Source organism: Tauraco erythrolophus, chromosome 24 (assembly GCF_009769465.1).
Source record: "Tauraco erythrolophus isolate bTauEry1 chromosome 24, bTauEry1.pri, whole genome shotgun sequence".
Classification (NCBI taxonomy): Eukaryota; Metazoa; Chordata; class Aves; order Musophagiformes; family Musophagidae; genus Tauraco; species Tauraco erythrolophus.
Genome location: NC_141488.1, coordinates 1265648 through 1293428, shown reverse-complemented (window position 1 = coordinate 1293428; position 27781 = coordinate 1265648). Strand labels below are relative to the sequence as shown.

The following is a 27781-nucleotide window of genomic DNA, read 5'->3' as shown; positions in this document are numbered from 1 at the left end:
CACCTGTTACACAGACTGAGGCCTAATGCATCCCTCAGCACAGCTGGAACACGCGTGCGAGCACCAGCGCTTTTCGTGGTGTGCCAGTTTTCTACCAACTGATGTGAAACATTCAGATGCCAGGAGGAAAGACTGGGCAAAGAATTTTTTCCATAAGGAAAGAGACTGAGGTCATTAAAAGTTACCAGGAATCAGTCATGATTTACTGATGGAAACTTCAGCTCCGTTATCTCCAAGTCAGGCGAGCTGCTGCCACTTCTGTCGCTGTAGGTGTCCCTGCAGGGTTCAGAAAGATTTCGGATTACAGAGCTCAAGTACTTCACAGAACTAGTTTTGCATCAATCAGGAATTAGCAGGGTTTGGTAGGAAGCACTGCTGGCTGAGGCTGAAAAGCAAAGCACACAAAATTCCTAGTGTAGCTGTCCCTTTGGACACAGGGCTGAGTCATCATCAGTTTTAAGGTCTGTGAATTAAAATGATGGTACGTATAATGGGCGATTTATAAAGTAAATTATTCTAAAGGAAAGTCAATAAATAGGAAGTAGGATACCGGTTAACCACGCATAATTCTATTTCAGCCTCCCAGTAACAGCTGATTGCCTTTAATCCATTAAAGAGCTCTTTCAGAATCACAAATCATTTGGACAAGAAAGGACCTGAGGACCATCACACCGCAGGGATCAGACACGGCTGCTCAGGGCTCTCTCCAGTCACATCCTGAAATCCTCCAAGAGCAGTGACTGCACAGCCTTTCTGGGCAACCTGCGCCAACGCGTGACTGATCTAATGGTGAAAAAGATTCTCCTTGTATCCAGCCAGAACCCCTCGTATTTCACTTTATGTCCATTGATTGTGTCTCATCCTCCCACCAGGCACTTCGGTAAAGATCCTGTTTTCATCTTCTTGAGAACATTTTTGTAGGTGCTGGTGGGCTCTCAGGTCCCCCATAAATTCTTCCCTTCTCTAGCTGAAGAAGCCCAGCTCCTTCAGCCTCTCCTCACTGGGCAAGTACTCCAACCTCCTGACTGTCTTAGTGGCCCTCCACTGAAGCCCCTCCAATTTATCAACATTTACTTGTACTGGGTGACCCCAAACCACACAGAATATTCTGGATGTCATCTAACAAATGCCAAGTAAAGAGACATGATCACTTCCCTCTGTCTGCTTGCTGTGCTCTTATTCAGGCAGCCCAGGATGCTGTTTGTCTTCCCTGATGGTTCACGTTCAGTTTGTTGCCCCCCCAAGACCACCCCAGCTGCTTGGTCTCAGCCTGTGTCACTGCAAGGGGTTCCTAGATACAGGGCTCTGCATTTGTCCTTGTTGAACCTCATCAGGTTCCTGTTGGCCCACTGCTCCAGCCCAGGTCCCTCTGAACAGTGATCCCATCCTCAAGTGTATGGCTGTTGTGTTGCGCCCAGTTTGGTGTCACCTGCAAACTCCACGACAGTGCAACGATGAGACCAACCTGGAAACCTGGTAACGTGTTACAAGGGCACAGGAATAAAGGGAAGCACGGGCTGGGCTACAGCTGCCACCAATATTTTTAGATTATATGCTAAACATGAAACAATGAATGACCACAATCACAAAAGGCCCCAACAGCAGATAGCACTAACTTAGGATGCTGCAGTAGAGAGGAAACTTCAGCTCCTCTGCTGTGAGAGGCCATTTCAAACTCAAATGTGCAAAAGCAGGAAATTAAACTGTCCCTCCACACTTGGAACACTGAGATGAGGCATCTTCACACAGAACCTCTCCTCAGAGCACACTGACAGCTGTTGTCCAGACATCGACACATCACAGCTGTGATGCAGCTGCACTGCAGGTCAACCCAGAAAGGCCAATACTTTCTGCATTGCTTTTGTCTAATACATTCAGTGCTATTTCTCTTTTGCATTTAGTTTGAGGTTTTTTTGTCTAGTGCACATTAGCACTCCCACTACACAAGCAAATCCTCTGTGTTCTCCTCTGGAAGGAGGAAAACAGGTCACTATCAAAGTGATGTTTGTTTGTTGCATATTGCCACGACTGCTGAGCAGAACTGCAGGGCATTAGGGAGCAGCAGAAGGAAGTAAGCGTGCCATGAAGTCTACCTAAAACATTTGCAAACTGAGACAAAAGAAAGCTTAAAGTCAGCAGGGGAAAAAAAAGAAAGAGAGAAGCTGCAACCACGAGAGCCCATTCTTTAAACCAGCAAGGGAACAAGTTTCTTAAGGACCAGCTTGTACCTAGGACTTGTACAAGGAACGTGGGGAAAAGCCCACGAGGTCTCCAGTCATCCTTTTAGCTGCAGTGTCTGCAAACACCTGGGACTGACAACACGAGGCTGCAGTTGCTCCCCCTGCAGTCGGGACCTCACTGAGGGGCAGCTCTGTGGCATCACAGTCAATCTTAAAACGCAAGAGAAAAGGCTCAAAGAAAGAGCGGGAAGAAGAGGTGCAGCAAATACCCCCTGGTTACCTCGCAGTAACTCTGTGCCAAGAGGATTCTCCAGTTTATCCTGTAGGAAGCAGCACTGCCCTGTGAAAAGCCTGACTGGTGTCTTCTTTCAACCTACCTGGGCGAGAGCCTGCAGCCCTTCTGTAGGTAATGCGTGAGTCTTCCTGCAGATGCCAAGAGGAGGCCAAAGTACGGGGGGATGGCTTAATTGGCCTCGAGAGGAATTCAGGGTGATACTGAACGCCAACAAAGAAAGGATGCTCTAAGAAAAAGAAACAGAAATCATTAATGTCAAGTCTCTTAAGTGCAGCTGAAAGCACTGATCATGCTGAAGCCCTAATGATGGGAAAGAAGTGTCATTTCTATCCTGCCTTTTGTCCCTAAATGGACAGGCACATGGGGTTCTTTTTTCGATTTTATGGATGGAATCATTCTGAGAGAGCCTGGACTGGTCCCACCTCCTCTATTACCCTCTGAACACTTTCCCTTGTAAACACCTGCACTCACAGACTAATGGCTTAAGTACTCACCTTCCAACTCAACCACTTCCATGCGCTCTCCCTCCTCATCCTGGCCTACAAACTTCAAACCTTGCTCTTCAAAACACTTTTTCAATTCTGGATTGACCTAGAAGACCAGAAGCAAGAAAACCCATGATCTCTTGTGTTTGGATTACATAGAAAAGCTCAACACCTCCAACAGCATTTTTACCTCAAATCTGTGCCTGTGTCTCTCTTCCAAGAAATCATGATCTCCGTACAGCTTCCCTACACCAAATAGAGACATTTCTTAGAGTAAATGCCAAACAGTTAAAACTTGGCATTGTGCAAACAAGTTCATATGAAGAGCATCCATCAGAATCTGCCACTTCTAGAGGGGACTAAACTCACAGATCTCCATTTTGTTACCAGAACAAAGTCTGCAAACACTGACCATTCAAGGACGCTTTGACATCCCCAGGTCTCAATTCCCCATACCCACCTTAGATGCACATCGTTCCCAGGAAACACTTCCAAAAGAGCTAAGAAATGCCTTACTCATGATTGAATTCTTGGTTTGGAAGAGTGTTCTTCTCTTGCCAAGCCTCATGGTCCCACCCATTTGCCCAGGATTATGTTCTGGCATGTCTATGACCTGCAAAAAGCATTCAGACAGGGAGGTGGGAATGAGGGAGGAGTAACAGTCCCAGGCAGACTCTGAAATGTCAAAGGGGGGGGGCGGAACCCAACATCCATACAGAAAACAAGCAAACCACTCCAAGGAACATTGTCTTGACAAGGCAGACAAACAGAACTAGATTGTTTAGTTGAGTTTTTCTAGTAAAGGCTGTACAGAACATTTGGAAGGTTTGCAGGTGCTCAGGAGCTTTAGCATAGGAAATGGTCTCAGTCAAAGCCTACACAGATCCCACACACCATGTGCTATTTACTGAACTACATGTTAAACAAACAAACAAGCAACTTTACAGAAACAAAATCCCCAAATCAGAATCACTAATAGTTTGGTAAATAACTTCATAAGCTGTTTTCTTGAGAACTTCTTCCTTTCAAGCAGCATTTTAAACTATAGCAAAAGCCAGTCATTATGGTGGACCCTGGACAGGCCACATGGAGCCCCTAGTCTAAGATACGCAGGTTCAGAAATGTGTCTGCAAACATTCCGAGGAATTCACGTCTGTCTCTATTAATTTCTGAGATCATAATTAAACAGCTACGCAGTGGAATCTGGATATCACCAAATCTTTACCGTTCATTCTGTGATACCAGTTAGCTTTCAAAGTGCCCTTTAAGACCCTTTTACCTCTCAGAAAACACCTTGCTTTACAAAAAAGTGTAATCAAAAATAATAAAAAAAAGTGTTTCACCTATAATAAGCACTGCAATCTTCTATGAAGCAGCCATACAGTTAACTAGGCAAAGCCATTTTCTTTTCAGATTTTTACTAAATGATGGAAGACAGACTTAAAAGCCACAAGACATAATAATCCAAGCTCCTAACTGTACCAACAGGTATGTGCAGAGAAGTCTAGCACAGCAAGGATATTGCAAGCAAGTTGCCATAAACTCACCACTGGATGAGCAGTTTTGGGGTCAAATTCTGTCGAGTTAGCATCTGCAATGTCACATTCATCAATCAGAAACACCAAGTCCTCCATAACCATGACATGCAACTGCAGGACCTCCCTCCCCAGGTACAGCTGTGTCTCGTCCCCACACTTCTGGCGAGCAGCCCCATGAACTGTGCTGAGCCCCTCACCTGCACCGAGCTCTGACAGCAGAAGAAGGACTGTCAGCATTGTTTGATGTGAACTTCTGAAACTACCTGGAGGCTGCAACCTTGGGGCACCCAGCCTAGTGCAATCGGTACTGAAAGCGAGGGCCAGGGTCGTTCAGGAAAAGCGCACGTTCAACAGCTGAGAATGTTTTCCATAAAGCCAGGGAGGGGGAAGGGAGCAGAAGTACTCCGAGAAACACGTTTTCCCCTTCCGTCACTACTAGTGAGACTCGGAATCAGGCGGAGAAGCTAGATGTAGCACCCTGTGAAGGGAGTTCTGACCACAGGGACCGAGTCAGTTCCAGCAGTGGAGCCCAGCAATTCAGCTCACTGAAGCAGGTGCAACTGCAGGGTCAGCTGAAGTGCTTTTTGGTCGTCATTCCCACTGGCTATCATGGGAATTTAGGATGTCCAGCACTCATAGGCACAACTCCACTCAGGTGTTTTATTCAGGAGATGAACCTCACTAAGCAACAGAAAGTTTTCTGTCATTATAAGCATGCCTTACTCCATTCATTTTTATTTGAGTAAGACATGGAAATTGTTCTTTTTCCTTTGGATTAGCAAAGGAGATGGGGAATTTTACAGGCCTAGGAAAAGAATTAAATCTACCTACCAATGAGAAATGAAAATTTACAGGTATTAATCAAGCAACCAAAGAAACGAACAAAACCCAAGAAGGGTTTATGGCATTACCTTGCCAACCAAGAACGCTGCGTGCAAACTCCACAACTGCTAACTGCATTCCCAGACAAACTCCTGCAGAAGGAAAGGCAGAACACAGCTCAAGTCAGGACAAGGACCCCTGAGCCTTACCCCAAAGCACACACACCTTCACAGAGCAGCCCTGAGCCAGAGGAAAACCTGGATGAGACAGACCTTTGGCTCGGATTCAGGGGTCTGGTCACTCTGTACCAAGTAGTTCTGACAAGTTTTACTCCACACCTCCCTTCCCCAGCCACTCTGCTCACACACCATTTCCGACCTCTCACTGTGTCCATCCCGTATCATGCAGTCACATATTTCTTCGTGCCGCAATCACAGCAGCCTCCTCTGAGACTCCCGCCCCCTCGTTATGAAGATTCCATGTCATCGCATCCCAGCCAACTCTGACCCCTTGGGAGCTAACTCCAGATGATGGCTGCCTTGCCCAGTTAAGCTGAGCATAATCACTGCCTTCCTCAGCCCATTATCTTCAAAATTCCACAGTCTAGGTACTCACGAAAATCAGGAAAGCTCTTGCAGACAAGTTAGGCTGTTGTTTAACCCCTCCTGTTCTTTATTTCTTTTTATGGATGAAACGTGTTTCTCACCTAAGAAGGGTTTTTTCTGTTTTCTTGCCCAGGAAATAGCTTGGATTTTGCCTTCTGTCCCTCGAACGCCAAATCCACCAGGAACCAGAACTCCGCTGCATGAGGATGAAAAGATTCCATTCACGCAGGGCTCACCAGCACGGTTCCCCCCAGCCAGGTACCACCCCTCTCCCATAAAATACTGGGCTGCATGACCTCACTCCCGAAAGGGCTTTGAAGCTCCCCACGTGGCAAGGCCTGCCTGCAGCAGGGTTTTCGTGCTTCACACGAGCCGCCACGCAAAACGTCACAGAACTTTCAGGGAAGCATTTTATAAAGGCACATCTTACCTTCCAGAGAAATCCCAAATACAACGCAGGTTACAATACCAGAATGGCTCATGGGGCACGACCCAGGTGCTCTGCACCAAACATGTTTGCAAACGGATCGCCCAGCCAGGCCATGCTGAGGAAGCTGCTGGCTCCTGTGCCAAATCATCCTGACTGCAGGGACACGGACACCAAATCCTGCCCAAGGTTTTCATTCTCCTGGTTCCACCCAAAGCCTATTTCCCTGAGGAAGCCCCACTTGTTCTTGGTTTCTGGGCTAACTCTAGCACTCTTCTGCATCCTAACGCTTTTTCCCTTCTCATGCTTTCTTCCTAAAGAACTTTGTACCACATTTACACCTTCTGTCCTCTCTCTTTGGCTTTAATAACCTTTGCCAGTGCCTATCCTTTCCCCTTATTTCCTCTCACTCCATTTCCCCAAGCCTGTGCACATCCTCATCTGCACGATCATCTCCCCTGCTGCTGCCTTTCACAATTCTTCATTTTGCACCTTATTCTAAATTTCATTGAGAGGTATCTGGGGCAATGTCAGAGTGTGCTGGTACAGCGCCTAAGAGAGTCTCCAGTGAGGTTCTTAATTCCAAAACTGTCAAAAGCAGCAAGTTTACCAGACATTGTCCAAAGAAACAGCCAGAGCTTAAGAGTCTTACTCAGCACCACACAGCTTCTGCCATGCTTCATGGTATCGGACAGGTTCTTCCTGCAGAGTATCTGGCTCCAAGTCAGCAGAGTCAATATACTGGGAAGAAATCCAAAAAAGGATGATGAGATACTGCCACAAGAGTGTAAATACAGAGTCTCCTTAATTCTTATTAAATTAAGATACTATCATTCCTCCTGGAGAGGTCTGGATTTGTTTCTGACTAGATACCTGCTTATGTTTTTTTCTGGGCTGACTTCCCGTCTGCTAGTCAACAAAACTGCTTTCCAGCACCATCATACTACAGATGCACAAACAGAATTTTGTTTGGTATCTTCCCTTCTCTGCAGCTCTGCTGTGACATAAATGAAGCTGATGTCCATAAGACCCAGACTCCTTAAATGTGAAGCCTTAGTGCAGCACAGTCAGATGGGAGCACACGGCTACGCAGACAGACACAGCCGCACAGCAAGAAAACAACGGCATCGCTCTCTCATCAAATGTACTTCGCTTAATCTTCAAGAGAGACTGGAGAACAAACAGGACACGGTGAAACACAGGCTGTGGTAATTAAAGGATGCTATGACCAATGTTGCATATGGAAAAAAATGCAAATTTTCCAGTTTCTCATCTCCAGTATTCCAGTCTCTCTGAACAGCTGAATGTTCTGGCAGTCTGCTTACTCTTTTGAACAACCATTTTTGTCTTGGCTTTTTTTTTTTTTTCTCTTTTTTAAAGCTTGGAATACTGCTAACCAGTTCTTTAAACCAACGTAAGATCTCACAGAACCCATTGCCCATCTGAACCATAGAAACACAGCTGTGGCAGGAACTACCCAGAGACGCGTGTGCAGGGTTTACCCTTCACCAGTCTTACTTGCTTTTCTTCTTTTCTCCTCTACTGATTTTGCAAGTTGAATGGTAACCCAAATGTAGAGCAGTGCTGTTACAAAGCAAGCACCTACGTCCGTGACTCACCAGCATCATGAAACGGCTGGACATTTAAATGAAAGTAAAATTTCTGACAACAGATACATATTTCACCTCTTCTGAGCATCTAGCTACAACCCTTAAAAAGCACCTGTGCAGCCAAACCAGCATTAAAACCTTAATAAAGTCTGAGGCAGAAATATCCTAAAACCTGTGAGTACCACAAAGACAACAACAACAGCCCTAAAAAAAGGGTCATGTTCAACAACCGCCAGAAAAGTTACAGTGAACAGTCCCCTCCTCCAATACATCTGCTGCTCCATCACGGTCCAGCACACAGCACCGAGCACTGAAGAGTCCTGTGTGTCTCACAGGATGAAAGGCTGCTTTGCTCTGAAGCTGTTTCATGCCTGGCAAGAGATGTTTTGATGCTGTAATTCAAGGAGAAATTTAAAGTTCACTGGCAGAATCAACTCTCCCTTACTGTCTACGGGTTTGTGAAAAACTTAATTAAGATGGGTAGTGCTGTTGGTGGAAGGAGTATGAGGGGGGAATTTTATTTTGTTGTTTTGTTTTTTTGTGGTTTTTTAACACACACGCCCTTCCCTACCTTAATTTCAAGTTTGTGGTTGATAGCCAGTGCAGAATGCTCCAGTGCTTTAATGACAGATGCATAGGAATCTGAAAACTTGGTGTATTTGCCAACCAGTGCAATGGAACATGTTTCAAGGAGACGGTCATACCTAAACAAAATCAAAACACAAGGGATATTTAGTCATTAACTCGAAATGGGGGCAAGAATCACTTACATTCTATTCAGCTTCTCAAGTAATATAAACAGTTGAGCTCTTGAAAATCTGTCCAACTACAGAGATGACGACTTTGGAAGAGATGACCTTTTGTAACAATTATGACTTAAAAACATGAAAGCAAGAATAGAACAAAGGAAAAGAAAAAAAAATGACAAAGAGTTGCAGAAAGTCATGTATAAATTAACTCATGCCTCCTTATGATGAAAAGCCATTTTGAGTAGATGCGAGCTGTCTCTTCAGGACACTGTACTAGACTCAAAGCCTGCAGTAAATTAGGAGAGAGGATCAAAGCACGACTCTGCGGTGTTTATCCTGCACAGGATCTTCCCACGCTGCTTCTGGGCGAGCTCACTTCAGCAGCTAGACACACAGAAAGCACTTCCAGAGCGCCAGGGTTCTGCTGCCTGCACTTTCAGTCCGCAGCATCTGACAGCACGGGATTGACACAGCATTCCTGGCTACAGCTAAGGGATTGTTTAAAGTTTATTTCAAAATTGCCATGTACCTTCACACAAGCTGGTTACCAGGAGCTTTCCCTGTCGAAAGAAAGTGTTCTTGAAAGTGGTGGCTTGTGTCGTGCGTATAAAGGCAAACATATTTGTGGCTTCAGAAAGGGCCTGAACGCCAGCTGAAAAGATTCAATTCACTATCTCCCACCAACACGGAGTCTGTTCGGCTTTGGGCAACCTGGTGCAGTGGAGGGTTTCCCTGCCTGTGGCAAGGGGGTTGGAACTGGATGATCTTTGAGGTCCCTTGGAACCCAAACCATTCCATGATTCTATGATTCTATTCCCCACAAGAAAAAAAAAACCAATGTCGGAGGAGTCTCAGACAGAACAGTTACAAACCAGTTGTTTCACTGGCTTGAAAGGATACTCAAAAGATACATTTTTCTGGATGCTCCTGATGACTTCTACACATGCCTACATAAAGGATTTCAACACTCTGTAATGTCATTGGGTTTTTCTGTAGAAAAGGGGAGGGCAGAGCTGTCCATCTTTTAATTACTTCAGACTGGTTTTGACATAGTACACTACCAACACGAGATAAGGAACTCAGTAACATCTTACAGGATTCTCATGTTAAAGAATTTTTTTTTTTAAACAGAAACATCTAGAAAGAAAATGCATTTTTGCACTAAAAAAAGAAGAAAAAAAATTGACCACATGAGAATGCTTGAGGAACATGAATATGGTTGAACTTATCACCTAATAACCAAGACGAGAAACTGATCTGGAGTCTTAATTTAAAATAGGCCCAGTGGTGCAGCTCACCTGTCAGCCATTTCCTTCCACTTCATGAGCATCTTCCTGGGCTGCCTCTCAATGGGAAGGTCAAGTCTGTGTCTGAAGTAGTCAACAACTCCCTGCTCCTCTAACAACAGAGGAACTCGGTAGATGGAAGAGACATCATGAACACAGATGACCTGTTCATAAAATATGAATGTCACTAAAACAGATCTAAGTGCCTGTGCAATTATTTTTAGACAGATATTAAGAGAGCTTTTATCTCTAGCAGACAACCATATGACCACCTAAACCTCCAGGAAATAACATCTGTTGAATACCATAACAACACACAGATAGCTCAGTACTTGTTTCCACATACTTGAAAAGGTCATCCTTCAACACTTCCCAGGCATTACTGCTCCCTGGAGCTCTCTGAGAAGGGCTCTAACATGATAACCTGGCAGGAAGAAAGTCAGCTGCTATGCCAGTTATGCCAGCTTATGGCGAAGTTCACCCAACGCTTCCAAGAGATTTCTCCTGTGATACAGCTGCTTGGTAATCCTCACTGAAACCACAGTTCCACTGCCCACAAGCCCAGCTTCCCCATTTCCCACCACTGTCCTTCTTAGCCAGGGTTCGCAGTTTGATGAAAGTCCAGGGAAATCTGTCATCTCAATACAACAACAAGTTTTACATCAAACTTAGGATTAAACAACTACAACCAAAGAATTTTTAGGTCCATGAGGAATATCTATGTCAATGGTTCTAGTTCACTGAAATGGGCTTCTACAGAGAAGGAAAGACGGCTCTGGACAACTGCCACCTGTCCATCAACAGTGAGACTGTACTTTAAGGGTCAAAAATATACTGGCACAACTATTTTTAAATCATCACTTCTCCTGACTCAAAGGAAAGCAGAGTTCAACACTGCACCAGTAAAACCCTCCAGGCTGCAAACTCTGCTCCTTGACAGTCAATAGTATCTACTTCTCCATTCGAGTGCAACTGCAGTCGGAGAAACACCTGTGTAAAACTGCATTAAACTTCCTCGGAAGTGACCATCAGCTTCCGTTCAATTCCTGGCCAACAGGAGCTGGATATCGTACTGCCGACACGCCAGTTATTGCCAGCTAATTCTGAAGGTCACATTTGAAGCTACAAGGCTCAGATTTATCTTGCTGTATGGGAAACAAGTAAAGCTGACTTGACAGAGCCTGGAATTGTGAAGTGATACTCAGTCTTCCACAAAAGGACCAAATTTTTCAAGCTCCAGCTGGATTGGGAAGTGGTAGCATTTAGCCTACAGACTGTTTGATGATTTTCCAAGGTCGAGCTCAGACTGTGCTAGGCAGAGTAGTCTCAGTACAAGAAGAATCATGCTAACATGGAATTTTTGCATATCACATAACACTGAAGTGAAGCAATGCTTCTCTCAAACACCATTTCAGCTTTTCTGTACAATCTCTCCTCACGCAATCTCGGGCAGAAGAATAATATCATGAAAAGAGCAGTGTACAAAATACATTCCTGTATCCTTTAAACCTGAGCAACTATTCTTTGGCCTCTAATACTGAAAAATCCCATTCTTGTGCATTCACAGAAGGAACGTAGAAGCATAACTAATGTCAAAGCCAACTATTCAGAAAATACCTCGGATTCCACAGAATTCTCTAAGCCCATGCTAACCACTTCATAAGAAAACCTGTGTGCTGGCATAAAAAGAACTATTTTTGCCAGAGTTACATGTGTAAGGAATGTAGGTAAGACAAAGCAGTAAATGAATTATGCAGCTAACAAAAGACACAGCTAGAACACAAAAAACGCCACGCTCAGATCAAACTCCACTCAGCGTCTGACAAACCACTAGAATATTTATTGCAAGGAAGTGCAGACAGCAATCTTTACCTGTTCAGGTTCAACATGACAGAACATGGAAATCTTTTCTTTTACTGAGGTATCCAGTGGAGTGGAGCACCTGCAAACAATCTAACAGAACAGCAACATCAAGGCTGTGAAGCAAAACAGAAGCACTAGACATTCGTGTAACAAAGCTCTAAAAAAGCTTTCTGCAGTCTCTGTGACTTGGAGAAAAAACCCAACTCTGTTACTTTTACTGGTTTATTATTAATAGACACGAGCTCTCACCCTAAGCATTATTTGGGCTTGGATCTTGTCGCAACATGCCAGTAGTGCATTTTCAAATTCAAAGCCACGAAGCAAACCTTACCAGATCTGGTGAGAGACCAAGACCTCTGAGTTCACGAACACTGTTTTGGGTGGGTTTAGTCTTCTGCTCTCCTGTAGAGCTTGGCTGGTCAGAGAAGAGCACAAGTTGGTATATCAAATTATGATGATACGTGGCAATGACACATCAGGCTAACTGGGACTCTCCACCCCACTGATCTTGTAAAAATTTTTACTCAGTTCTTGGACAATTCACAAACCTTAAATAACTCTGTATAGTGTTATTTTAATCTCAAAGACTAAAAGCAACCAGCAGAAACCACAGCTCAAGTCTGTACAGTAAGCAGGTATGCGTTACAGGGAGGGAAGGAGAGAGCAGAGCTCTTAGGGTTTTTATCCACTGCTCTCTCCAAATACCTCATGTTTTCTATTTCTAATTTTTTCTCCATAAAACACCTGGCCTGGACAGAAAGAGAAAGACAGAGAGAGAAGAGGAGAACGAAGACTGATCTGCACTCCAGTAGCTATCAAGTTGCTCTGTCAAACCCAGTTCCGAGACAAGGCATACTCATGCTCCCCAAAACTGTTAACATAACCATGGAAGGATTTTTTCAGCAGTGACTCCTGCAGTGCACATTTTTTTCTTTGGTTAAGAGTGTAAATTGTCTCCAAAAGCAGAGCAGATAATACAGACGAGGTTGTATCAGGCATTATATGGCCTAAAACACCTTCATATGTTTTTGATATCGACCGGAGCTCACCCATCGACTTGGCACATAAGGATACGTTGTTTTTCTTTGTGATTCCTAATTAACTGACTCTTATCATAGCACTGCTTCATAACACCTTTTCTTAGTTGAATCTCTGAAACAAGGGCAGCTGCCACTCAGATTGTTATGGCTTGCATAGCAGTCAGACGTGAAAGCCCATGAAATCACTGTTAAAGATCAAAACCTACATTAAAAATACTGTATAGGGGGAAAAAAACGCGAACAAAAAAAACCCGAACAGATTGTATTTCAAAACACAGTATGATGTTTTGAAATTGCAAAAGTTAACTCAACCTATTTAATGAACTACAGCTAATGTAAATCTTGGGAGGGGAAGGCACACAGCAACAGAAATATTAAAGAACTGCACAAAAAGCTTGGAATATGATCTGATTAATAAGTCCAACTGGCTGTGCAGTCTGGCTGTATCACCAAATTTTCTGTTAGCTTTGCAGAAATGAAAGGCTATGCAAATGGAAAGCAAGTTTACCTGCAAAAGCTAGGAGACAATTAATTCCACAGAGAAAAACAGCAGTTAAAGATGCAAAACTGCATTTGCTGCTACTCCCAACTATTTATTACACATTTACACACTTTGAAGTTTCCCTTCGCTTCTTGCAAATCTTTTTAAATATGTAACCATACAGTCTCTGCATTTCTTCCAGAAGTTTCTACATATAGAAATACAACAGTGCCTATAGAGATAGCCTTTCAGAAATATATATTTAGAAAGCAAGTTTTGGATTGGGGAAACTCCTGACCATCAAAACATTTTGGGTCCTTACCTGGGGAACGAGGCTGACATGGATGTTACAAAAATTCTCTCTTTTGGCTTTGAACTGGAACTGGCGGAACGCTTCAATGAAAGGCATGCTTTCAATATCGCCTACTGTCCCACCAAGCTGAAGAAGACAAAGACATTTAGAATTAAAGTTAGCACCAAAACATCACCTACTGAATTTGTACACCAAAGCATGCTAAAAGACACGTAAAAGGACACTAAACATCTCCCCAGCACCTCCCTCCGATTCCCTAAAGGAGCATCAACACCCATATGAAAAGCAGGATTTGCCAGTTCTATGTACTACCACAGCCACCAATCTACCCCAGCTACTACTTTACCTTCATGATTTCCCCAAAAATCAAAAGCCTCAAGAAAAACTGCTTCTCATATGGGCAGCACCTCTCCAGAGGCATTTGCTTTTGCCTGTATTCTCTCTTCAGGGAAAACATTTAGGTGTTAAAATTATGGTTTATGAACATGAGGTGGCACTGAGAAGCAAACTTTCTGTTATGGTAACTATGTGGAGTGGGGTTTGGGCACACGCCGGAACAGCGACACGAGGCACTCTCTGGAGCACAGCCAGCCTCCCGTGCCTCCTAGGTACTTCAGGATCCCGGCTTGTGAATCCTGAAACAGAAACTGGCACTCAAGCCACAGGGAGAATCCCAGGTCACCATGACCCGGGCACTCTGACCAGCTCCTGCTCTCCTGCATTAGCACATCCTGCCAGTCTGCGGTCTCCTCTGGCAGCAGGAGATCCCGTGCCACGCGCAGGAAACTGAACGGAGTTTGTGACTGCTGACTTGTGCGATTCCCTTCTCTAGGGCTGTGCTTGAGCTAGTCAGCTCCAGGCTGCCTTTACTGCTGAGGAGGAAAGACAACTGCATCCAGAGGGTGATTTGCCCACCCTCCTTCTATCCACTAAGGGAGAAGAGGGCAGAGCATGCTTAACTCAGACTTCAGTATGTACTTAAAAGAGCTAAAATTCATTCCATAGACTAATTCACATTACACTAGAGAGCAAAGCATCTCAAAAATGTAACTGTCCAGGACCTACGTCTTTCTAGATGTGGATTCAGAAACAGAGCATTCGAAAGATTCAACCAAATAAGAGAGGCTAGCAAGGGGGGATTTTTAACCAATTTGACAGCATGCAAAGTAGAACATTACTGTAAAAAAATTTTATTATGCAAAATATGCATACAGTTCACTTTACTCCATACAAGAAGCAAAACTTTTTCTTTTTTTTTTTTAAGGTTACAAACCTCAATCACACAAACTTGGGGTTCAATGCCATCTTCATCTACGGGAATTCGTGCCTGCCTCATTACCCATTCCTGTATAGCATCTGTGATGTGGGGAACAACTGAAAAAGAAAGTCAGGCAAGGGTAAAAGCCACGACCCATGCACATTTCTCCCTCTAACTCCTTACAGAGCGAATTATTGAAACTAACTAGCTAGTGCTTCCCCTATCACTTCAGCACCGACTCGTGTCTTTACAGAAGTATGCATTTTTGAAGTGATTATTCTTGGCTGTGTTTTCAAGAGCAGTGCCTTGGCAGGAAATGTAATCCTGCCTCGATTTAAACACATGTAAGCGACGTTTCCTTTAAGCTGCAGGATTCAAGCACAAACGGTTCTCTGCTATAAGGAGAGAGAGTTACTCTGTTTTAAACAGTCGGTAAAAGTCCTTATCCAAACCAGCTGTGGAGGATGCTTAAAAAGGGAAGGGACTGATCTGATCCTCAAAGATCCTTTGGGTTTTCTAATTACATGACAGTTATCAAAAGCAATAACCATTTTAACCAGCTAACAAATAATCCAAGCTGTGCTGGTCTCTAGTCAGTTCACATTTACCATTGGCTATGTTAGACAGCTGGAACCAGGTCCAGCATATAGTCCCAACGATAGGCAGCATGTTGCTGAGCACTGGAAACTTTTGAGGAGCTTACAGGTAACCTGATTCAGTATGGCACGTGCCACTACACCTGCACTGGCACATCTTCTACTTCCCCTTTTATGAAAACAAACAAACAAAAAACATGGCAAGGACAGCATATAACAAAGACCTCAAGTTAGGATGAAATTAGGCACTGGCACATACAGGTTGCCCAGAGAAGTTGTAGATGCCCCATCCCTGGAAGAGTTCAAGGCCAGGTTGGATGAGGCTTTGGGCAACCTGGTGTAGTGGAGGGTGTCCCTGCGCATGGCACAGGGGTTGGAACTAGATGATCTTTGAGGTCCCTTCCAACCCAAACCATTCCACGATTCTATGATTCTATGAAATGCAAAAGCATCCAACCAGGACAGAAACACAGAATATATTTCTAGGCAGCAGGAACAAAGCTTCACAGCACCTTGGACGGTTTTGCCAAGATAGTCTCCTTTCCTCTCCTTGTTGATGACATACTGGTAGATCTTCCCGGTGGTCAGGTTGTTGTCCTTGGTGAGTCGGATATCAAGGAAGCGCTCATAGTTGCCAAGGTCCAGGTCCACTTCCCCTCCATCATCTAGCACAAACACCTCCCCTGCAGCACACGGAAAAAGGCGCAAACGCACACGTCAAGGGGAAACGGTCCACATCAGCAATTTGTTGGGTTTGCCTGCGGCAGCTGGAAGAATCCAATGGAAGGAAACACCTTGTCTGATTGCTACAGCAAGTTTAGGAGTGGCTAATAAAACTACAAGCCTTCTACAACTAAGAGGACTGGATCCCTCAACCAGGCTGCAATGATGAAAGACCAGAGAACCATCTCTGCTGTTCGCTGGTGGCACGATCAGCCCCACCAGTCAGTCCAGAACCACTGACAGGGACCAAACTCTTGCGCCAGGCGAAGGAGCTGGGTCCTTCCAGGCAGAGCCAGCCCTGGAGCCCACCTGGAAGAGCCCGGTGCCCAGCTCGGGGCCACTCACCGTGCTCGTAGGGCGAGAAGGTGCCGGCGTCAATGTTGATGTAGGGGTCGATCTTGATGGAGGTGACATGCAGCCCGCAGGACTTGAGGATGGTGCCGATGCTGCTGGCGATGATGCCCTTGCCGATGCCCGAGATCACCCCGCCCGTGACCAGGATGTACTTCATCTGCCGCGCTGCCTGGCACCGACAGCGCCTCAGCGAGGGCTCTGCCCCGGGCACGAGCGGACAGACCCGCTGCCCGCAGGAACCCCGGGCCCGCCATCCCTGTCAGCGACCGCCCCCCGCCATGCCCTCCCTGTCAGCGCCTTCCTCCCGCCGTTCCCGCCTGTCAGCGAGAGCCGGTCCGCCCCTTCCCCCCCGCCAGGAATTCCCGCCGCAGGCGCGGCCCCCGCCACCCGGCCCCCCTCTCCCTCCCTCCCTCCCTCCCTCCCCGGGAGCCCGCGCGGCCCCGCCCGCTGCCGCCCCCCCCGCCCCTCACCGGTGCTCGCCGGGCCCCCGGGGCGGCGCGCGGAGGGTGCGTGGCGGGCGGCGCGAGGAGCAGAGCGCGCGCCGCGCTGCTGCCAGCCGGCTCGGCGGGGAAGCGCATGGGGCCGGCGCGGCGCAGGCGCAGGCGCAGCTCAACCTCTGCGCATGCGCAGTGGGGAGAGGAGCGGCACCTCCCGCGCCCCGCCCCGCGCCGCCCCAGGCCCCGCCCCTCAGCGCCCTCCGGGGCTGCCGCCGGTGGCCGCCGCCGTGCGCGGGGCGCGGGGGTTTCCCTTTGCCGCCGGACAGAGCAGCCCGCTCCGCTGGCCGGACGCTGCTCCTGACGCTCCGCACACGGTTCCCGCTTTCCACGCCCTCGATCACACCGGGTCATAAACCACCCAAAGTGTTCCCGCAGGTTTTCCACGGGCAGCGGTTAATTGTGCCGTGCGTGCCTCAATCGGCCCGCTGCGCTGTGCCAAACGGGGCTGCCTGCGTGGAAGTGCAGTCTTAGGAAATAAATCCTCGCATCTCCTGGGTTTGGGAAATTCCCTAATGCTGCCTCAAGCTGTTTGTCGGCTCCTATTTTATCCCACTTTCCTTTCCTGTCGTGCATCTCCCTTGCGGTGAGGTCCCTGCGGTTTGAAGAGCGTTGCTTCTCACTGCGGTGGCTGTCGGTGCTCCTCTTCCTCAGCGCCTCAGCCTTTCCGGCTCCTCTGTCGCCATTTGTGCTCTCCCATCTCCGTGAAGCGGCTTACCCCTCTGCGCAGCCGATGCGACAGCCCTCGCAGCCAGAGGCGTTCTCTGGCTGCACAAACGGCGTATTCCAATGACTTAAGGAATTAAAAATACCGCTTCCCAACCCAAATACTCGGCAGGTTTTGCCTCCAAAGAGCTGATTGATGTTTCGGTAGGTGTTGTGCATGTCAGAAGCAGCCTGTGAATGGTGAGGCACTGGAACAGGCTGCCCAGAGAAGTTGTGGCTGCCCCATCCCTGGAAGTGTTCAAGGCCAGGTTGGATGAGGCTTTGAGCAACCTGGTGTAGTGGAAGGTGTCCCTGCCCATGGCAGGGGGGTTGGAACTGGATGATCTTTGAGGTCCCTTCCAACCCAAACCGTTCCATGATTCTATGATTCTATGGTTCACAGTGAATGGGTTCTCTCATTGTCAGTCTTCTCCTCTTCCAATGTTCATCTGGCCTGCCAGCATATTTCTCCGTGGACATGTTCTCCCAAATATTGATCAGGTCTATGGGCAGAGCTGCCTCTTGCCTTCCGCACAGGCGGGAGGTTTCCCCCTGCTGCTGGCGCGCCGTGGCCAGAATTTGCTTTCAGAATTGCCTGGCAGTGCTGCTTCCTTTCTCCATGAAGGCCTCCTCTTGCTTTCTTCTGTTATGCAAATAGCTCATAAGTGAGAAGAACGTCTGTTTCCAACACCCTTTTCAAGGAAGGAGTGGTGATGGGTTTGATGCAGAGGTGACAGTGAGCGTGCACAGATGTACGTGGGGGGGTGTGTGTGCACCATTTGTGTGCGTTGGCTGTGGGTGTTTGGTGGCACGCCCCGATAAGGCACAGGGACGTTGAGCTGCTCCAGGGCTGGGTCTAGATGTCCCAGCTTTTCCCATTTCATGAGTGGGGCATAAGATATCTGCCTGTAGCAACTGCTTTGTGACTGAAGGCAAGTCCTTACTTTCAGAGGTGTATGTAACCTGACTGTGAGCATCTCCTTTTCAACACATAAATCATTCCCTCCGTGCCTAATTAAGGCCTCAGGGGTCGGATATCCAGTGGTGCTTAAGAGAGAACTACACTCAGTGGGAGCTATTGTGAACATTAAATAAATGGTGTGGAACAACAGTGACTCAGAAAAGTCAAATCACAAATATCTCAAGTTATGCAAAATTTCATCAACTTTTTGGAGGAGAAGCAGGGGAAGAGTGGTGGTGGTGTTTCACCCTTAGCTTTGCCCTTAGTAAGTTTTGCCCTTATAATGCCTTGTTCTCAGCTCTCAGTAAAATAAAAATTGTGAATATTTTCCTTTTCAGAAATGTCAAATGAGATTAAATGGATCCACTTTGTTTGTTTAACAGGATTTGATTCACAGCAGAACAAATTAATGGGAAAGCATTGCTCAGAGGGCTGGCATAGTTCTGGGGAACGTTAATGTGTTACAGCGATTATGCGAGGAAAGAATATATTGGAATCCTTGAATGCTCGTTTGAGCTTCCTTATTGTTTAGGTGCCTACTGACACAGGGAAATGCTTATTATGCTATTATATGTACATACTATTAATGATGATGAGAACTGTAATAAATTATATTTTATATAATATATTATTATATTGATATATTGATACATTGACTATTATATTGTATTCAATCCCAATTATAGCTATTGGCATTTGTGTTTTCTCTGAAAGGTATATTTAAGGGTTTTCTTTCCAAGTGAAGGCCTTTCTTCACAAGTTCACTTTGTTCATCATTGATATTGCATTTTTGTCTTTGATTACCTGAAAATTCCTCAGAAATTTGGCTTTGCCTAATCGTAATATACGCAAGATGCGAGCCCTGATCTACAAGCGAAAGGAGGCCTGTCGATCCTGCTCCCACAGGCCCTCGTAAATCCACCCGAAAAGTATATGGGGGAATTATCAGGTGAAAAATAAAAATGTATACAAGCATTCTAAAGCAGGTGATGGAGTTTTATTTGCCATGTCAGTGCAAAATGTTGCATGTTGGTGATGTGTGCACTGTTTTGTTGCACGGACAGTGAAGTCGGCTCAGTGTGTTGGGAGATACCTTGGCAGCGGTGCTGGAGGGACTGATGTGAGAGGGTGGGGTAGGTGACATCCCCACTTTGTGTGTACCTGATGATGTTCTCCCTGCTATTTCCAAGGGCTGTCTCCACGGTGCTGGAGGTGATGGGAGTGTTCCGCTTTTTCACTGTGGCTATGCCTTTGTAGCCTCCATTTCTGCATTCTCTAATAATGATCACCCTTTAAGGCTCAAGCAGAAATTATCTTAAGCCTTCAGGTGTGAGCCAGTTGTCCACTAACCTGAGTCACACTGTTGCCCTGTATACATAGAATCCTAGAATGGTTTAGGTTGGAAGGGACCTCAAAGATCATCTAGTTCCAACCCCCCTGCCATGGGCAGGGACACCTTCCACTACACCAGGTTGCCCAAAGCCTCATCCAACCTGGCCTTGAACACTCCAGGGATGGGGCAGCCACAGCTTCTCTGGGCAACCTGTGCCAGTGCCTCACCACCCTCAGAAGGAAGAATTTCTTCATTAGATCTAATCTAAATCTACCCTCTATTCTAAGATCTTGCTGCCAAAATAAAGCGTTTCAGCTATGGCTTTGCCCTATTTCTTGGCTCTAGTTCCACCCGAGAAGCAGGAAGCCCCTCTGCCTAGGTGGTACCACACAGCAGTTGCTGGGTGGTGTGTGATGAGCAATACTTTGTAAGTATCGAAACAAACCTGTGTTTCAAAAGAAAAGTCGAGCAGAGACGGCATTGCATGTGCCTGACCTGGCATTCGGTGCCCTCAGACAGACGTGTTCCCCCGAGGTGGTTTACACTCCTGTTGCAGGCAGTGGAGGTGCCCCGAGAAGGGATGACTGACATCCAAGAAGTGTCTTCTTCTCTAGTAAGGATGAACACAGTTGTTGCAGCCGGGACTTTTGCAGCCTCCTCTTAGCGTGGTCACTCCTCAAGATGAAAACGTGACCTATTGCACCAAGATTTTGAGAATGGGAGATCAGTTCAAGCCAGTAACTCTTCTTTGCTCTGACCAGTGAAAGAAGCAGCTAAAGATGTCCCCTGCACTGTTCCTGACAGTGATGGGATATCCAGGAGCTTGGCCGAGACCCTGTGAAGAGGAGTCTGGCAGGTATGCGGGCTCGGTGCCAGCCCAGGAGCACTGTAGAGAAAACATTTTGTCTTTATTGTCATCGGTATTGCACATCACCGCACATGTCTAGTATTTACATTTAACACCTGTCTCAGTCGTATCATGCTGGGAGGGTTTGAGCTCATACTCATCTGACGGTTGCCTGCTCCAAATGCCCTCCACATGCCCCAAACGACAACAGTGTGGGTGAGGACATCCCTGACACCATCCCATCCACCTTGTCCTGTCCCTTGGTGGCAGCAGAGGGCTTTGCAGAAGGCTGGAATTGGCATGGACAGGCTGGACGCTTGCTCCCTCTCCTTCCTGGCTTAAGTCCCATCAGCTGGCTGCCACCCAGCACTCTGCCACCCGCTCTGACCTAGCCCGAAGCCAGCTCTGACCTGTCCCTAAGAGCTTGATATGATATCTGGGGTGAGCCAAATCCTCCAAGTCTTGCAAAATCAGATGCCCTTTTCTTTTGCTTAAAACCCTACCGCTTGCCCTTATTACAGTTCGTAGTAGTTTTAAGTCTTTTGTTTTTGTTTTTTGTGTTTTGTTTGGTTTTTTTTTGTATTGTTTTAGTTTTTGTTTTTGTTTGTTTGTTTGTTGTTTGTTTTTTGTTGGTTTTTTGTTGTTGTTGTTGTTTTGGTTTTGGTTTTGGGTTTTTTTGACTGTGCTGTGCAGTTTGAGAACTTCACAGAAAACTGCCGAACATTTACCCCAATGCACCCTCCCAGACAGGAAGGCGTTGGCACTACCCAGCCGTGCACCAGAACAAGCATTTACACCGCTCGCAGACGCGCAGGAGATGCGGCTCCTCCGCCCCTCTGCTCTCCTCTGCGCTGTGCAGGGCACACCAAAACATCTGCAGAAAGCAGTAATTCCTGCAGATCCAGCTGGTTTGTGTGGCACTGCCACCGCTATGTACTGCAAACCACAAGGAACAACCCGAAATGCTATGCAGAGAACGTATCTGACTGCTACCCTTCACCTGAAGGAGTGCACAAAGCCTCCCGTTGGCAAGATGGAACATCCCGCATGCTGAGTACTTGTGGAAACCATTCTTGGCTGGTTTTCAATACAGAATGTTGCAGGCAGCTAAAAATGAAGATGTGAGAGCAATTGCCACCCGCCCTTCTCCAGATTCATCCTCAGTTTTACTCTGTGGCTGCTGAAATGGTGATGATATAGTTTCTACTGTGATCCAGATGTCAACTAAAAGGCTTCTTCAGTGATGGAGGTGGCAGTTCTCTCTTAGTAATGGAGGTGTGTACTACCTGAGATACGACACTGCTCTTTTTTCTGCAGAGAAGACTGTGAAAATCCCAATTTTTCAGTTTCTTCTGACCAATTCCTATCAACACATGGACCAAAGCTACTGCAGTGGTCAGCCAGGCCTTGGAACACACTGGAGAAGCTCTTTAACATCTGGTGTTCCCTGTGTGCTGGCCACTGGATTTCACCTGATGTTTCACTGTCGGAAATTTAACAGGGGTGATGTGGAGTCATTGGCAAGTGTCAAGTAGACCATACAGAATTTGATCTGGGAAGAAAATCTCTTTTTACAGCTGGGGTCCATGCCCACTTCCACATAGCAGGACGTTCCCCTTGGGTCTTCTGAATGGCTCCTTTAGGTTTCCATGTGCAGGTTTAATGCAGAGTTTGTGTAAAAGTGTTCAAGTCCTTTACTGAGTCTACGTTTTGCTCTGAACTTGATCAGGTTTTCACCAAAATGCAAATCAAACACATCTGTTACCCTGAGTAACAAAGAGGATTGGGCGGATCCTACAAAAGATGCAAAATAATGTAGGAATAAGAGCTGTATGAGGAAGGTGCACAGTGTACAGCAAGTTCTGTGGCAGCTCTCGTCCTCTCGTCTTGCCCAGCGGATGGCTGCTCTGTGTCTTCTCCAGAAAAGCCCACTAGATGGTGGAATTGAACAGTAAACCAAGAGTTTCTGAGGCAACAAAGGGACGGACCAGGCAGTGGTGACACGTGTGGGGATCTCAGACCTGCTGTCGGGTCCGAGTACTGGAGCACCACATGGTCTTTGGGGGTTAGCTGCTATTGGTGAGGCACTGGCACAGGTTGCCCAGAGAAGTTGTAGATGCCCCATCCCTGGAAGTGTTCAAGGCCAGGTTGGATGAGGCTTTGGGCAACCTGGTGTAGTGGAGGGTGTCCCTGCCCATGGCAGGGGTGTTGGAACTGGATGATCTTTGAGGTCCCTTCCAACTCTGACCATTCTATGATTCTATGATTTGGCAGTGCCCTTCTGGGTCAGTCTCTGCGGTGCCATCTCCAACTCGCTGTAGTTTGTCCCACTGGGAATGAGGAATTGTGATCCTTCCTGGTAGGTCTGGATTCTTTCAGGCAGGGTTTCTTTGCCTTCAGGCCTCTTCCTTCTTTTTCTCCATGAAGAAGAGTCTCTTTCCTAGGAAGCAAGGAGTGAACCCACTGAGGTGCTGCGGAGCTCTGCCATGCTGGGAAGGAAACGTCTTCATCGGAGGACTGTGACCTAACAAGAGGGTAGCAGTGAGTAGGGCTGGCCGAGAAAGGGCAGCACATCACCAGAAAGGGGGGTGGGTGGGATGAAAAAGTTTTGCCAGTGCAGAAGACAGTGTGTGCTGGGCATTAAAGCACCCATCTCTGTGTGATGAAGCCTGTGCTGCCCTTGGACATAGTGTTGGACTAAGACCAGCTCTCCATCCTCACTCCAGGGAGGTTGTGTCACAGCTCTGTGCCTCAGTTTCTCCTGTGTAAGGTGGAGTCAAGGATTTTGACCCTTTTGGGACAATCTTTTGATATCCGCAATGAAAAGGGGATTAGAACTCTGTGTTGTCTTTACTGACTGCCCGTGACTTCTGAGCCTGTGTCCTCCCTATCTGGAGTCACAAAGTGATGAGGCTTGACCTCCACTCAGGAGACTGGCCAGCCATGGGGCCTGGACCTGCACTGAATCGTTCCCCTCATGTCAGTTAGGGCTGCATCTCCTACGTGAAGCAAACGGAGACCTGCCCAAGCCAGCTGCTGTTCAAGGGGCGATGGATGCTGACTGAGCTGCTGGCCACTGCTTGGTGCGGGTGCAGTCTGCAGCAAGACTCATGCAGATGGCACACATGGAGATGCTGCAGACTCGGAATGAGACATTTTCCTTTGCAAAAATGAAGCGTCCTTCTCTGAGGGGTGCTGTGCTAGTGGGAGCTTTACTGAACACCTTCTTTCTGAGGGGAGAAACCAGGTAGACGGTTTTAAGCCCAAGGGGTGTACTCAGCTCCTCCAGCGTTCGGGGTTTCCAGCTTGTGCACTCTAGAGAAGCGAGGCCAGCTGCCACGCAGTCTGTTACGGAGGCGTGCAAGGACAAGAGCTAAGATTATCAAGAGCTTCTTCTCTACCTGCATGACTGAGCAAAAATTAATTACATCTGCTCCCAGGAGAGCTGGCTGGTCCTTGTACACGAACCATGTAATTTAGGTTTCCTAACAATCCACAGCCTGCTAGTCCTCTAGCCCAGTAAGTTGCCTCTAGTAGTGACCAACAACAGCTGGTACAAGGACTTCGTAGTGAGTCGTTCAAGAAGAAGAATGGTATAGGGAAAAGAAAATTGCTATCCCCAGGCAACGTGCCAGTTGGATTTGCCCTGAATCATCTGCCTTTAATATTTTTAGCCTGTCATAGTTCCATACAGTCATTTACATCTGCCTCTTTAATGTTGTGAGCTTGACCATCAGGAGGATTTCTCTGATGCCTCTCAGGGCACCATCCAAATCCTCGTACACTGACTATTGGTTTTATATTTTCAAGACTTAAATTTTATCTGCTGTCAGGTAACACTTTTGATTCTTATTGACCAAGGAGACTAATTGTTCCCTTTCCTTAGCAGCAACAGGTAGCTGTTGCAAAATTACCTCACAGAGCATCTCATCAGACATGGTCGTGGTAATGAACGAAGTTTTGAAGAAGTGGCTCAGCACAGAGAGGTGAAAGGGCTAGGTGAAAGATCTGCAGGAACATTTATGTAGGTGACCTCACCCTGGGATGCCAGGGTGTGCTAGCAGGTTCCACAAGCAAACACAAGCCGTCCCTGCTACTTGTGCGTTTGTCAGTCATGCATGTCTTGCCATTGTGATAAAGCACAGGAAAGCTCATCTGTCCAGGTGTTCGATAAATGGGCAGAATTTGCTGTGATGGGACCTTCTGCATGGGAACAAAAGGCCACTGCCAGCCAGAAAATAGGGGGCTCGGTGCTGTAGAAGATAATGCAATCGCTCAGGGAAGAGTCAGGTTTAGGAAACGTGAGGCATGACCTCTGCGGAGCAGGGCAGGGATGCTCAGCAAAGCAGCGAGGTGCCAAGAATCATAGAATCATAGAATGGTTAGGGCTGGAAGGGACCTTCAAAGGTCATCTAGTCCAACCCCCCTGCAAGGAACAGGGATATCTCCAACTAGATCAGGTTGCTCAGGGCCTTGTCCAACCTGGCCTTGAACGTCTCCAGGGATGGAGCAGAAGAAGGAAGAGGCAAAACAGGTTTTGGTCTCATTATTTGCAATGTACAGCACATCAACAGAGTGTGACCAAGGGTTATTTTAGTGTCTGCTGTTTGTGCTAGCCAGGTGTGCCAAGGCCCAGAGGAAGACACGAGGTGCTGCGCAGGCACGCGTTGCAACTCCTATCCTCAACAGAAAAGTCCGAGAAGAGAATAAGAGTGATTCTCTGCCACGTTTTACCTTAAAATATACACCAGGATCATTGTTTCCCCAGCAGCTTTTTGGCTGCCATCATGTCTAAGCCTTGATCCAAGAGGGACTTTTTCAGGTATGTGCTTGTCCGTGTGTGTGTTCATGCGCAGTGTATTCGGTAGTGCATGACAAAGTCAAGGCCAGAAGCTGAGCCCTCTCCTCGCGCTGGGTCTGTGTGCCATCTGGGCAGGACCGGGCTGCCACACGCAAAGGCCATCACTGCTGTCAGATTGGGTGGGATTGGTCCATAGGAGACTTGTGTGTCACAGAAAACCGCTGCGAGGAAACGCCAGAATCCCAGAGGAGGTCTGGGGATGTGAAGTCACGCTCGTCCCTAATGCAAGACACTTCTGTGGATGTGCCAAAGACTGGAATTTTATTTAAATACTATGTAGTAAATACTAATACTATACTAAATTTTATTTTTATTTAATATACATCACTGTGTAAGTGTCCCAACAGGTCACTGACCACAGAAGACAACCCACCTGGAGCTAATGTAAAGCTCTGTTAACATGCTTCATTATTTCCATACCTGTCTTTAAACCTATGCTGACAATATTTGCATTGTAATGATTGAACTCTCTGCTTTCACCTCAACATTTGCCTGGTAGCAAAGGTGATTTTTGGGTAACTGGAGAACACTGAACCTTCCCATTCCGCTGAGAGTGGTCTCACCTCAGTGCAGCATTCAGCTCTATCCAAGGCATAAGGGAGCTGCTTTTTCCCATCAGTTCAGGGGAAGGTTCAGAGCTGCAAACAGGTGCCAAGGTGCCAGAAATGCCTTTCAGGGACTAGTATCAGCCAGGCAGCTCTGGGAGAAAGTTGGGTTCTCCCACAAGTTTGTAGGTGCCTCTTTGAAGATGGTGATCTAGGGATGAAGGCTCTTGATGTTTGCTGAAGGCCATATAAGATTTCTGGCAGAGTTAAGGGTGAAATCGGATCTCCATGTTTCACTCCACAACATAAATCTGACAAGATCTCTCTCTCTCGTGCAGAGAACAGATGACACAGACTCTCACCCAGGTGTCACTTTCCCTCAGGTTCTTTTGCCTGTAAAAAAAGTAGCATCCTCCTTCCGTTTTAGGAGCAGAGCATATGTGATCATCAGCAGGAGGGAGGATATAACTAGCACAGGGATGTGCACGAGCTGTGAGGACCTGACCTTGGCTAGAGGACAGAGAAGCACAGCTCAGCACCTGCGGAAGGAGCTCCACTGACCAGTTCCAAAGAGGAACTGGTGAGAGGGGACACTAGCACGAGCAGAGGGTGTGAGAAATCGAACGAGCAAATGTTCAGACAGAGTGTTTTCAGGGCAGCGTGGCTGGCAGAGAAGGACCAGGTCACACAGTGATGCTCTTGTATCTCTTCCTGGCAAGCTGGGTGAGGAGAGGAGAGGCATAAAGGCTCCAGAGAGAATGAAGAAAATTCAGGAGAACACACACTGAAGCCTGAGGAGAAGACTGCCCTGGGGGGTTTCTTGGGTAGGATTCTGCAGAGGTGAAGCTGAGCTAGCAAGGAAACCTGGCAGAGGCAGCTGATCTCATGTCCTGCCCAAAGCATCTGTGGGCCTTCTGTCCCACGCCGAGAGATGGCAGCTCCATGGGCACATCCATGGGGTCAGTGTCAGGTGGAGTATTTGGTCAGTGCCCAAAGTCAACAAAAGGCTTCGCCTCCAACAGGCAGCCTCTCTGGCTGCAGCTGGTGATGGGAATAGGGTATCAGCAGAACTGGTGTGGTTATTTCAGGAGCTGGACGGGCTTTGAGCCACCAGATCTAACACACTCTTAATACAGTCCTGAGTTCTGCAAAACCTTTGGCTGTGTGAATAACAGGTGTACTACAACACCCATTGTGACTGAGCAGAAACCCCCACGAAGAGCTCGTCACCATCACTGACACCCCTGTGTCCACCGTGAAGGGTGATGGCAGCTCCTCAGTGCAGTCATTTAAGGGACACCCACCAGTCTGAAATGTCTTTCACTCTCTTACACCCATTTGTTTGGACTCCTGCACTTTGAACATGACTCTGCAGGTGGCCTCTTCCTCCTTCCTGCCATTGAGTTTCTA

At 47.0% G+C, this 27781-nt stretch overlaps 1 protein-coding gene across 1 annotated transcript; it reads right to left on the bottom strand.

Moving 5' to 3' along the window:
• Positions 1 to 21: 21 nt before the first annotated feature.
• On the bottom strand, positions 22 to 17203 carry LOC104380403 (CTP synthase 1). The gene is given in 19 exon segments (XM_086625942.1): positions 22 to 276; positions 2558 to 2639; positions 2642 to 2701; positions 2970 to 3066; positions 3151 to 3206; positions 3477 to 3573; positions 4508 to 4551; positions 5410 to 5472; positions 6027 to 6121; positions 7005 to 7093; positions 8534 to 8666; positions 10010 to 10161; positions 11870 to 11950; positions 12192 to 12275; positions 13704 to 13820; positions 14968 to 15068; positions 16061 to 16231; positions 16617 to 16782; positions 17102 to 17203. Coding segments are annotated over 19 exon segments (1875 nt in total). The 3' UTR covers positions 22 to 191.
• Positions 17204 to 27781: the final 10578 nt, after the last annotated feature.